Consider the following 13,482-nt stretch of genomic DNA (forward strand, 5'->3'; position numbering starts at 1 on the left):
GGTACTACAAACAGAGATGGAAAAAAAATCTTTATCAGTGACATCCTGCTGCTGATCTGAGTCTGTAAGGATTTAGAATTTTATATTATTTCTAACAGATAAAGATCAAGTCACATTTCTTCCTTATAAACCTTACAGTTACAACAGTATCTCTGTTGTAATATCATTATCTGTCGCAATGTTATCTTTTGTTCCCACTAAAAAAGTCAGAAAACTTGCAACCCAAACAAACAGTATGTTAAAGCAATTTATTCTGAGGTTCCTTCAAATAAACACTGAGTTCAGTGCAATGCAAAAGGGTCTTGTGAATAAACTGTATTCGTAAACATGTAACAGTGAATTAGTTCTTCCTTCGATGAAAAAAAACCAAACCTGAAAGTATTATGTATCCTGTGATGCAGAGAGAGCTGCAGTTATCTAGTGAAAAAGCAAAACAATTTTCAGACAAAAAGTAAATGATGTGTGAAATTATTCAGCCAACTTCTCACCTATTTGACTTGGATTTCTTGTCTCTTTTTGGATAGTGAAATCCATGCAATTATAACCACATTTTTATCCATGACAGACACATTTTTGTGTGCAGAAGTAAGGAAACCTACACATGTTTGAGGACATCACCTTGTCTGAAAAACAACCAGCTCCAGTTTTCTAGCTTCTTCTGTTCAATATATATATATAATAAACTATAAACCCCCTTCATGCAGAGTGGCCTTTCTAAAGAGTCTTTCTTATCTCCATTACATAAAAACACAGTTCTGTCCATCTACTTTTCTTACACTATCAAGGGCTAGAGACGGTTGAAAACATCATCCTTTCTTCTTCAGACTGTGTACTCGGGATGCTGGGCTCTCATACAGAAGGCTAATCATTGTGAAAATTACTGTCCTGTCATACACCAACTATTGCTTTTTAAGATAAAGAAGAAATTACTCAGGTATGTATGAAGTAACATATAGAGCAATTTTAGCAATTTATACATAAATTATGGCTTATTTAATTGTAATAGAATTATAATTTCATAGTTTATAAAGATTATATGCTGAGTTGGTTTACTTCAGGATTAGTAGTTAAGCTATTGTCTTATTTTGAGAATTTTTTTACATTAAATATTACAAAAAAACCTCAAGCAGACTGAAAGAAAAAAATCTCTCAATAGCTCATCTTCCAGTAAATAATGTATGCCCAATATGCTAGCTAGGAAAGTTTCGTATTCAATCACAACAATTTAAAAATCTATCACAAAAAGAGCCTAAAATTTAGGAACAAAAAAAACCCCCAGGAAATAACTGCAAGTTAGTTGTTGACAGAGAGACTCGTTCTTCAAGGGAAAATGGTTAAAGGAATTAAGCATAATGCCACGCCTTTGCTGAAGGGCTGGAAGCGCTAGGCCCACAAAGGCCATTTTTAGTCTCTAGGCAAGACAGGCCAAATGTAGAGTGCTTTTTGTCTTAAAATACTCCTCTAAAAATTCTGATAATGTGGTTAAAAGTAAACTTTTTACCTTAATAACGTAAACAGTCTTTTTAGTTGTACTGTTACAGTTATTCCGATGCAACTGTCACTTTGTGACAGAGATGCTGCACTAGAATTAAAGGGCTCTTTTTTTTTTTTGTTCAATTAAATAACGTTGAGTAAAATCTCTGCATTTTTAGAGAGGGAATTACACCTGCACAGATAATAGCACAATTATTTTACTTAAGCCACGCAGTTCATTTTCCACTTAGTCAAGCATCAAGAGTATTAGGAGGGCTTACCCTACCTTCAAAGCAGTTAGAAAGAAAACACACAGGATAACAGAAAATGAACTGCATTCACTCAAAGAAGTCACAAACTTTTGAATGTTCAGGGAGTTTAATCCACTGTTGTGTTAGGAATTAAGATTTTCACAGTACTTTTCTGTGACATTACATTCCTATCCATCTTGCAATACAGGAGACTAAAATATTACAAGCTTTATAAAAATATTTCTTCTGAAGTTGAATATGCACAGCATTTTAATGTAAAGCCTGTGAAGAGTGATTATCACAAGCCAATCATTCCAAATGCTCAGGATCTGGCTTGCAAGGAACGGGTACTCCAAGATTACGATCACTTTGAAGGAAAGATCCTGTCAAGCACTATTCTAAAAATAAAAATATATAAAAATGCCTAGAAACACAGTAATAAGATGGGATATTCAACAGAAAGCAGATTTAAAGTGATACATACTTTGCCTAACAGATTACCACTGTGGTATTCAGGAGGTACTTGAACCCGAAGAAAAGCTTTGTTGTTGGCAACCTACTCCAAATTGAAATAAAACAACAAAGAGGAAAACACCACCACAAAACAGTGTAAGAATCAAAAAGACAGACATGACACATGAATAAGAGAAATTATTAAAGAAAGAAACAACAGAAAATGAATATAGATAATTACAGCAAGGCCAAGAAAACAGTGCAGTACTTTGCCACTCAGAAGATTTCTCTATCTATATACACATATATATCGCCCTGTGTCATCATTAAGATGCTTTTAAGCCGTACTTTTATGAACCTATGATATTCATTATCTGATTAGTTAACTATAATTCAACTACTACAAATATGCAACCTTTGAGATAATAACATTTCCATAAAAACTAACTTTCATAAATGAATTTTAAAATCCTTAGTTTTCATTATATCAATAGTAACAGTGGCATACTTCATGATTATAAACATGAAAAGTAATATTTAATGGGTTACCCTTTGCCTTTGTACTGCTGCCACAGTCTTTTTTTAGAAATACATTATTAAATGACCATATTATTCAAACTTTTCTATATTGTGAAAATAATCAGAACATAAAACTGGAAAGCCACTCTGAATACTACTTCTTCAGAGTATTACGTTCACATAACATAATCATACTTTACAGTCTTGGCTCTCATTTCAATCCACTGGGGCTACTAAATTGAAGAATATGAGTTCAAGTGCCAAAATCTTTCTATTTAGTTTTCTTAAAATTTCATTGCCTTGAAACAGTAGACACAGTCTAATTTATACAGCTACTGAAACTCTGAAGAGACTTTCTGCCAGCTACAATAAAAGTGATTTTTCAACATAAAGCTTCCTTGTGGCAAGGATAAATTGCAATCCTGTTCCCTTTAGATCAAGGAGAATTTTTGCTAATGACTCCTCCATGGCCCAGACATTACTCTCTGCAAACTATAAGAGCTGCTACAGGATTCATTGAAAAAAAACAACCCAACATTAAAGTCTGATGAAAATACTTCATCAGGCCCACAGGCCTAAGTATACTATAATAAACCTTTTGGTTTAATAGCCAGCTTACTTTCCTTTAAATACCTTCTCCAAAAGCAATTAACAGGGCTATTCAAATTTCTTCAGGCATACCATCAACTAAAGAAAAAATTAATTATTAAGTCTTCCTCTTTGTATTCTGTGCTTGCCATAATAATTTTTCAGAGTGGGAAGTCCTAGTTCGTATTCTCAGTGCTACATTCAAACAAACCGAAAGGCCCAAAATGTGTACCTCAAACTATTTGCAAACAATGCTAGAACTATTGCCAGAAGGATATAGTTTTGTATATTTTGCTTCCATCACTCAGTCTTGCACTTTTTTTATACACTATTCCTTAAAATTCTGTAGAGGGAGAGGAAATTTCCCTATTGTAAAGAAAAGAAAAATCTAGGATAGCAACAAAATGTTGCATCAAAACAGAACATTTTTCTCATGGATTTTTGTCTGTTACATTGGTTTCAGGAAAGATTTTTTTGAAGCACTTTTGCTTTCAAAAATCCTTGAAATTTTGTTTCCCCAGTAAACCAGTATTTATCTGACATCTAAAGAAATTCCAAAGCAGAAGCCCATTTTCCACAAATTTATTTTCACATACCCTGCAGTCCAGTAGCATCCGCTGTGCTCTCAAACCTTGATTTTTTCATAATGACATGAGAAACAAACTGTTCTGCAAGACTGCATATTTGCAATTTATTTTATCGATGATAATTTAGATAGAAACTAGGAAGCTGTACATACACTCTCAGTAAAAATAGCAGAAGATAGACTTTAAAGCTCAGAGGAGCTCTGCAGAAGGAAACCTAACTGATGGGACACCGAATCTTGACCTTTAATTTCATGCCAGGGCAATACTTCCTTGGGAACTAAACTCCCATAGCCAATAATTCTTTCCATTTGTGCGCAAGTATGCAATAAATTATCAATACAGAATTTTAATTGCTTGTTTGGGGGAGTCGAGTAGAACTACATCACAGTCCTGATCTTATCCATGAGAACTTCATTCCTGGATGGTAGAGGGAAGGAAGGAAATTCTCCCACACTTAACACACTTTTTTTCAGACAGTAGGGATTAAATCTCTCAGACTCACACCACTGCTCTATAATTTTCACTGTTAGATCAGCTGTATTCAGGCCAACTCTCAAATGACTTGGTAACCCTTTTTCTATGCATTGCTTTCACCTGTATGTCCAGCTTCCTTCCTCTTGCCTCCTCCTTGACACTGAATTTCCTTGTAAGGAAAACATCCATTTTCTTCAAGGCTTACTTGTAATACACAAAAGAAAATCACTATAGATGACACACTAGACATTCATCTTCTCTGTATCTTTAACATCGCTCCACATCTGTTCTACGCTATGACTTTTTTTGCACCTTTGTACACAACTTAGCTAGGAGATGATGTGCTGAAAAGCAGCCCTGAGGAAAAGGACTAGGGGGTACTAGTAGTACTAGTAGTAGATGAGAAGCTCAACATGAGCCACCAATGTGCATCTGCAGCCCAGAAGGCCAACTGCATTCTGGGCTGCATCAAAAGAAGTGTGGCCAGCAGATTGAGGGAGATGATTCTGCCCCTCTGCTCTGGTGAGACCTCACCTGGAGTACTGTGTCCAGCTTTGGAGTCCCCAACACAAAAAGGACATTGAAGTGCTGGAGCAGGTCCAGAGGAGGGCCACAGAGATGATCAAGGGGCTGGAACACCTCTCCTGTGAAGACAGGCTGAGAGAGTTGGGTTTGTTCAGCCTGGAGAAGAGAAGGTTCCAGGGGGACCTTATAGCAGCCTTCTAATACCTGAAGGGTGCCTGTAAGAAAGTTGGGGAAGAGCTGTTCACTAGGGCACATAGCAATAGGACGAGGGGTAATGGTTTCAAACTAGAAATGGGTAGATTTAGGTTGGATATTAGGAAAAAGTTCTTCAACATGAGAGTGGTAGATCACTGAAACAGGTTGTCCAGAGAGGTGGTGGAGGTCCCATCTGTGATCTAGTAACGTTGTCCCTGCTTACTGCAGGGGGGTTGGACCAGATGATCTTTAAAGGTTCCTTCCAACCCAACACATTCTATGATGCTATTCTATGACTTGAGATCTGCAGGATAAGTAGCAAAGGTGAGGTCAGGGAAACCTCAGAGAAAGGTCCCAGCTACATTAGCCTGCACAGGAACTTTCACTCAATGGTGCGCTGTGCCTGGTAGCAATCTCAGTTGTCCCCATTCCCTTATACAACACAGTGCAGATGCATGGACATAGAGCTTATAAGATATGGAGAGGACTTCTCTTCATAAAACCAGGAGTGGTATTGCTGTGGCTACCTCTGGGTTAGAGAAAACCATAGCAGACCAAATATCTATCCCCTTTCCAATCAGACCCTAATGAAGAGTGCCACATGGTATCTACAGGTCCAATACCAGGCCCTGCTGTAGAAACCATGCCACCAGATCCATCTTTCCTTCTCTTCCACATGAACGTAAATGCTTCCATCTGTAGGAAAAAAGAATCTGCCAAAAGAAGAGATCGCAGGCTGCTAATCTGATCGTGCTAGGCTGAACTTGCCACCGTCCTCTTTGCCTTTACTCCACTTCTGGAATTGCCACCAAATGACTCAGTCAGAATTCTTCTCTTGTTCTGGAGGGGAAGACACAGGCTTGGGACATTTTGATCAACCACCAGTTGATGGATGGAAGCATTCACAAGAAAATCTGTCTCACTCTGAGGCCCCTCTTCACAGAGCTGCAGATTAGTAAATGCAGTTCACACCTCTGAGGTGAAACCAGTTCAAAGATCACCAGGACAGACAAAAAAATGACCTGGATTTACTCATGTGCTCAACCTGATCTATCTTTAGCCTAAATGCAGTGCTGTGGCCAAGTATAAACAGCAGCTCAAAATAAATTACCATGACTAATGCATTATCTCTTCTATTTTAAATTATTAGCACACTCTAAGAACATTTTATTATTTTAGTCTTATATTCTTCAGAAGAAAACAGAAGTATATGGTGAATGTGTGGAAACAGAAAGGAATAAATGGAAGCTCAAGATTTTTGCAAATTCAATAATCCTCAGAATAACAGTGTAGAGTTTTTAATGAAAATAACCACTGATATGATGTGAAGCATGACAAAACAAGTAACTAAGATATTGTGGTATACTGTAATAAGACTAAAATAACCACTAAACCTTATCATGGTTCAGGCTTGCTTACTTGTTTGGATTTACCTGCATTAAGAGTAAGAATATTTTTACTTTGGGAAACAAGATTTTGCATATGCGGGTAAATTTTGTGAATTTGTGTGGAAGAGGATGGGTACACAGTAGTTAAAGCTGTTTGATACAGAAGAGTAAGCCCTATTAAGTCATCACACACACAAATATTTGCACAAGTTGATGAAAGAGACTTAATTTCTGGGGTTGTATTTTGATCTATCAACCTCCATACATAACATATAGCTACTGGCACTTTCCCAGAACACAAAAAGGAAGTTCTAAAAAAGGTCATTTTTCAATCTAGCTTTACTTTGGAAAGCAAGCCAGCAATATTTCCACTAGTTTGAATTGTATATTGGTAAAAGACTTCCTTCAAACATAAAGAACATACATATGCTTGGCAGTTTTCTTATTAGAGTTGCTTTAAATTTAGTACTCTCATTTTACAATTTAAAATGTATGTAGATTTAATACTTACCGTGTTCTTCTGAGTTACCATATCCTGGGGGGAGGAGAAGAATAAAAACATTTATTAATTTTTACTGGAAGTTATTATTTCCAATAAAAATAATGGGTAAACACATATACACACAAATATAGATGTGGTCTTCACAGCATAATCCACATTTCCTACCACAGCAAATTCCAACTGAAGGGACAGAACAACATCAAGAAAAGTGCTAGTAGTTTAGGTTTGGAAAAAATTAATGACTCAAAGCAGAAACCTATTAAAGAAGTGATCAGAAGATGAAGAGAAGTTGTAGTTGCCAGTAATTGGAGTTTCTCAGGCTGCGCACTCCATACACCCAGTCGCATCCTGGGCATTTGTGAGACAAGCATTCAAAGCTGGAGATTTTTTCTCTCTGAAAGAGTATCCTTTATCCTTAAGATACCTAGGCCCATTTCCCAGCTGAATAGGCACACACCAACACACTCCTCCTACACACTAATTCTTCTCATCTTGAAATCTAGAGAGAGATATTGAATCTATAAGGCAGATGAGAAACTAAGGGGCATGTACACCAGACCTCAAAAATTTCCAGTTGCTGTTAAGTAACCTCCTCCTCCTTCTAGTGAAGGCTTACATGTCCAATGAATGCTGCTTGGTGAAACTAAAAGGATCTCCAGGTAAGTCACACTACCAATGTTAGATACAGACTTGTTTCTAAGCGAGGTTATCGATATAATTTCATTGTATGCACTCTGTTAGCCTAAGATGATTCTGCTTGAGCAACTTCACATCTGACAGCCTGAAATCCACTTGGACAACTGCTGCATCGTTTTCCTCAACAACAGAAAAAATATCAGGGATCACCTAAGAGGTTTAGTTCTGAAAATATGACCCTCTTGAAATCCAGATGATATATTCCTTCATATGCTTGGAACTAGGTTGTTTTGGAAAGGACATTGGTGAAAAAGAAGAGACAACTCTTGGGAGAATTTCAGGATGGGTCATAAGAAATAAGCAACATAAAGTCTGGCTGGCTGAACTTCACAGATCTTCCCAGTAGAAGTAATAGCAGTCAGGAATACTGCCTTTACAACACTTAGGCTAGCCACTCTTGAGAGGCATGCACAGCAACCTCGATGCAAGTAAAGTAATAAATTCCTGATGGGAAGGGAAAAAACAAAACAAAACAAAACAAAACATGACCAAAGTAGTCATGAGCCTGAGAATAAAAGAATCACCAGCAGATGGTCAAAAATACATATTAAGGCACTAAAACCTAAACAGCATTACTAATTAATTTAAACTCTTTAAGCCAAATAAAATACCCTAGAACAAAGGTGATGGAAGGCTTAGACACCTGAAATATCACATATCTGAAAATTAATATAACCAAACAAGCATCTCCAGTAGACCTTCACCTACTGCAGATAAAGATCATTCTTAGCAGGGAGAAACGAACTCTTCTGAGAACTGTCCAGCACCTAAGCCATGAACTGTGTCATGAATTGTTCTTCACTGAAGGACACTCAAGAACAATCCCTATCTACCTTCTGAAGTATTCCTAAGAAAGATGTATTAGTATGTTAGAATAGTATCTAACACTGAGCTGAAGCTCAATTGCAGAAGAGGTATCAAGGACATCAGGGTAAGACTGAATCACGTTCCAGTGCCCTGCTTAACTACTCTAGCACTTGATCCAGAGGATCTCTTCTACTTAGTTCCCGGAACTTAAATCAAGTCTTCTGATCCCATATGCTAGGGGCCTATGTAGGCCAAGGAGGTTATGCAAACAACTGGGAGCTGAGGAAGATATCCAGTGGGGCCTCAGTGACACTGAAAGAGTTCCTAACAGAAGAGAGATGAAAGCAGGTAATAGCTTTTATAGCCTTATGTGATCCAGTCATGCTCCAAAGTTCCCACATCGCCAGACTTGTACTTGAACTTTATATCCACAAAGACTTGCAAGTTCTGGCAACAATCTGAAGATCTGACCCATGAATGGATGTGGCGCTGGAAGTCATTCAGCACTCCAGGTATGGAGCATGTGCTTGTGGATATGATAGGCACAAAGTGCAGAAATCAAAGCCATTCACAGATGTTCTCACTGGGTAGAGAAACTTAGATGACTAGCCTGTGCTTCCCAAACTTTGGCACATACTGGGGAGAATCAAGCATATTAACCAAGAACATATTATGGATATTTTCTTATAAACCAGCTTTTATACTGTTCTAATTATTACTATTATTGCTAGCAGCTGTTTTCCTTAGCATGATTTTGTTATGTAGCTACCAGTAAATCACATTCAATGGAAGTTGCAAAAAGCCACAAACATTTGCAGTATCGGGTATTTAAAGACATTTCTGAAATTAAGTAGATTTTGAAGTGAGAACCTTACTTTGAGAGACTGAGCAGTGTCAGCATCAGTGTCATGGTAGAGTATAACGTTATTTGCCATATCGAAGCTTTCACGCACGCCAAGGTGGTAGAACAGTGATGGCTGCTTGGAAATATCACTCATGTCCACAACTGCAACATCTGAAACGAGAGAGGAAGGGAAATAAGTGCTAAAAAACTTAATAATCTTAAAACCAATTTTATTCTTACACAGTATTTAAAATAAATCCTGAAATTACACATCTATTTGGACAGACAAAATCAATATATTCAAATAAGAATAATTTTTCTTAGGGTAGAAATTAATTTTACCATGCATATAAAAGATAAGTACCTACCTGGGAAATTACCACAGTGTTACAGTAACTAGGAGGCAGAGTTCATGAATTCTGCTTGAGGTTTTGAAATGACTGCATCAGGAATATCTTCAGTGAAGAAGCAGTTCTGCATTTGCTCTCTGAGCTAAGCCCGACAGCCTGAACACCCAATAGGATGGAAGGCTCCAAACCCTGAGGTAGAACCTCTAAGAACAATCACTTGGCCAAAATTTAGGGAAAACTGTGAGATCAACTTTATCTTAAGAAGCTGAGGTTTGGACCACAGGAAACAGAAAAGACTGTGAAAGTTGGCTCTTAAAAGCTACAGGCAAGATGTTCCAGATGGGGAGGTGCAGGAATGAGAGGATTCAACCACAAGTAACCAGAGCAAGACTTCCACTGCTTTTGGGTAGAATTCCAGTCAGAAATGGAAGTAAAAAAAATTATGTCGGTGGAAGATGACCTACACAGAGAGCCAAGAAGAAATACTTCATCTTATGTAGAACACCTGAAATACAGCCAAAAGATTCTGAGTTTATCATGTGGTTCTTGTATAACCCCAAAGGCCAGTACAGAGAGAAGAGGTAACTGGAGAAAGGGACACTTAATGCTGAGTATTTTTCCCTGATCTTTATAGCCTCTATATTGCCTAAGAAAAATTTGTTTTAAAGCTTTTTAAAGGCTTGTATCTATATATTTGTCTGCTTTTGCTGCTATGAGATAGATGCATGAACTTATATCCAAAGTATTCACAAGACTAAAGCCTTGGCATTCACACCACAGGGGAGTCTGAGGTTCAAAACAGATTCCAGAGACTCGGTGCAGCTGGGCAGTAAATCCTGCATCTCCAAAGGAGTAACAGTGTCTGCACCTATAAGGAATGACAGTCAAGGGTGAGCTACTAACAAACGAGAACTCTAAAAGCAGGTCTGGTGGATAAGATTCAAACACAGCGACCAGTTTACCTGGCCTTCACCAAAGTTACACATCACAAGAACAAATATCCCATACTTAGCATGCAAGTTCTTGGAAAAGCCTACAATGAATATACTCTGCTGTACATCCCACCAGGCTATGCTGACACACCACACTGGGGTCAGCCCATCCCTCTGCTTACTGACGGACTCCCTGGTAAAGCACAAGGAATGCTTTCAGTCCAAAGACAATGACCTGCCTTACAACCAAACATCACCATTCAAGAGAAAAAAAAAACACCACTTCATCAAAACCCAATAAAACAAAAAAACCCACACAAAAATCCAATCACACCTTTCTCCTCCCCAAAAAATCCAAACTCCAACACAAAATGATGGCAACATGAGAAAATCCCCTTATTCCTGTGGAACCTCAACTCCTGCACCATCTACTGATCATCTTTCCAGTTCCTGTTTAGCCAGCTCTCTACAGCATGGACAAAAATCTTTAGTACACTGCACACTGTAGTGTCACACAAACCACGCAGGCTTGAAGCAGTAAATCTCAGTTCTATACAGGCATCCAAATCTAGAATACACAAATATTAAAAAAATCATTTTGAATAACATAAATTTTCTATAGAACAAAAGTTAAGCCAAAGTAACAAGCAGACCTAGATTCAAATACCATCTGGGGAGGGGAAGTCTAAGAGCTTGGACTGATTTTAGCACTTGTACTGTTTTTGTGGAACTAGTGCTGTGAAATCAAAATCACCTTCCTGGAAAGAGAATTTAGACAATGCACTCACATAGCACGCAGCTACTGCATTTTACAATACAATGTGAGCAATGATTCGTAACAGAGTTTATTGAAACAAGACTATACACAGTTCATTGCCACATGTAAGCAGCCTACAGCTGAATTTTGTCTTCTATTGACTGCTGCTAGATAACAATGTAAGTAGCATCAGAAATACATTAAATGGACATAAGAACAGAAGCAAGCATATGCATTAAAAAGGGTAATTATTTGTCACTCAGCTATTCATTCACACTGACAAGATTTATGAAAATTGGTTCTTCTTGTTTATTTACTCCTCATGAAAACAGGTGTGAATAAGGTAAAATAATATAAAAATAAAACAAATGGAAGACGAGCAGAGGTATCACAAATATATGCATGAAAATGAAAAAAAAAAACCAAAACCAGGAAGATACTGAAATGGATCCAATCTGAACAGTGGAATCAAGGGATGGCAAAGAGGAAAATGACAGCAGACAGAAACAGAACATCACAAGTGCCAGTGGCTGCGGACTGGAGCAGGAAGAAGAGGCTGCATTCGCAGGAAGCTCTGCAAGCCTCTCTCCAGCAGGAACAGCTCCAGGCTTGGAGCAGGGAGCAGAGAGATCTCTTTCCAAACCAGCTTTACTAATGTGCTAATGAAATGTAGCTTGAATCCAGTGGGAACTAAAGAAATTCATGCAAATTTGGGTGAAGAACTGATGACCAACAATAAACATTTATTAAATAAGCAGATCCCTAAGACGTCTCCAGTGAACAGGGTGCTGAGAGTACAGTGTTCAGTGTCACTGACCACTGAGTCTAAGCAGACTACCCAGTATACCACTGTTTTCAGGGTTATATCTCTCTTCTTGGTGTAGACAGTTTTGTGAATCGCTCAATGTACAATGCTAATATGTGACACCACAAATATTTCTGTTTCGGTTCTCCTGTACTTCTTATGATTTATGCTAAAATCTTTCATCTATAGTTCTTTAAACACAGATATGGAGCCCTGTACTTCAACTACATATTTAGTATGGCTGATAAGAAACAGATAAGGATTCCCTTAGACCTCCTGAGGTACATGAAAATAAATATTACAACACTACTATCTGCTTCACAAAGATTGATTTATAAATAGAAACCTAAGTTAATCACACTTCATCCTTAACTCCCATCCTCCATATCAGGAGAGTCTGTTTAGCCAAACATACTCCTGGGACTACCTTTCCAAATTTAGGCTCAGCCTCCTCCATTATAGACAAGTGTAAAGCAAGAGCTGATGCCAACTTTGATAAAATCTTTTAATGAATGAGGAATTTTATGCAATAATGGAACTTTTCACATAAGTCCAGAAGGCCAGTGGATATAGTTTCCTATGTTCAACAGGGGAAGGTACAAACCCTTTGTGAAGACAGAAGGCTTCCAAGTGAAGTACAAAGAATTTTACAATGCATCCACCAGAGGCTGTAGAGGGGTAGGGATGTGCTTAATTATGCACATGACCAATTTTGGATCAGAACACTTAAACTCATTCATTGCTTTTTTTCCTGCAGCAGTAACTTACATTCAAAAGAACATACCCATAAAAATGTGTCCTTCCTCATTTCTGCTTAGAAATATTTTCAACTCTTTTTGTTCTCTCGTAGTTGCACATAAAACTATTTTTATCCTGAAATTAGTTCTCTTTTGTCACAAACCCAAAAATTGATCTTACTTTATTAAGTATCTGATTGCATTTCATGTGTCTAAACTTCTGTCTCCATTGTAAAACAATTATGCTATGTGTATATTTTTTAGTGCATTAAGGTAAATCATCAGTATTACTAGCACAATCTTCATTAAGTCTCTGCATTGTTGCAGCAGATGGCTGTCTCCATTTAGGCAGCTCTTCTATCATCCAATGACCCCTTCCCAACCAAGAAGGGGCATTGGGAAAGGAAAAGAGACTGGGGGTTAAATTGGAAGCAGATCTAATAAAATAATATTTTATTACCTGGACCTGGGGGTGCTGGTTGACAGTCAGCTTAACATGAGCCAGCACTGTGCCCACGTGGCCAGGAAAGCCAATGGCATCTTGGCCTGTATTAAAAACAGTGTGACCAGCAGGTCCAGGGAGGTGATTATCCCCCTGC

General features: G+C 37.9%; 1 protein-coding gene across 1 annotated transcript in view; it reads right to left on the bottom strand.

Annotated features, from left to right (window-relative positions):
* Window positions 1-9,456, bottom strand: part of LOC104539713 (mitogen-activated protein kinase kinase kinase 15-like) — a 35,243-nt gene extending 25,787 nt beyond the window's left edge. The window contains exons 1-3 of the mRNA XM_010183308.1: window positions 9,334-9,456; window positions 6,965-6,988; window positions 2,209-2,280 (exon numbers count right to left, since the gene is read on the bottom strand). Coding sequence (XP_010181610.1) covers window positions 2,209-2,280; window positions 6,965-6,988; window positions 9,334-9,456 — 219 coding nt within the window. The remainder of the gene's footprint in view (window positions 1-2,208; window positions 2,281-6,964; window positions 6,989-9,333) is intronic.
* Between the last annotated feature and the right edge of the window lie 4,026 nt (window positions 9,457-13,482).

This window comes from Mesitornis unicolor, unplaced genomic scaffold (genome assembly GCF_000695765.1).
Source record: "Mesitornis unicolor isolate BGI_N332 unplaced genomic scaffold, ASM69576v1 scaffold20944, whole genome shotgun sequence".
In the NCBI taxonomy this organism is placed as follows: domain Eukaryota; kingdom Metazoa; phylum Chordata; class Aves; order Mesitornithiformes; family Mesitornithidae; genus Mesitornis; species Mesitornis unicolor.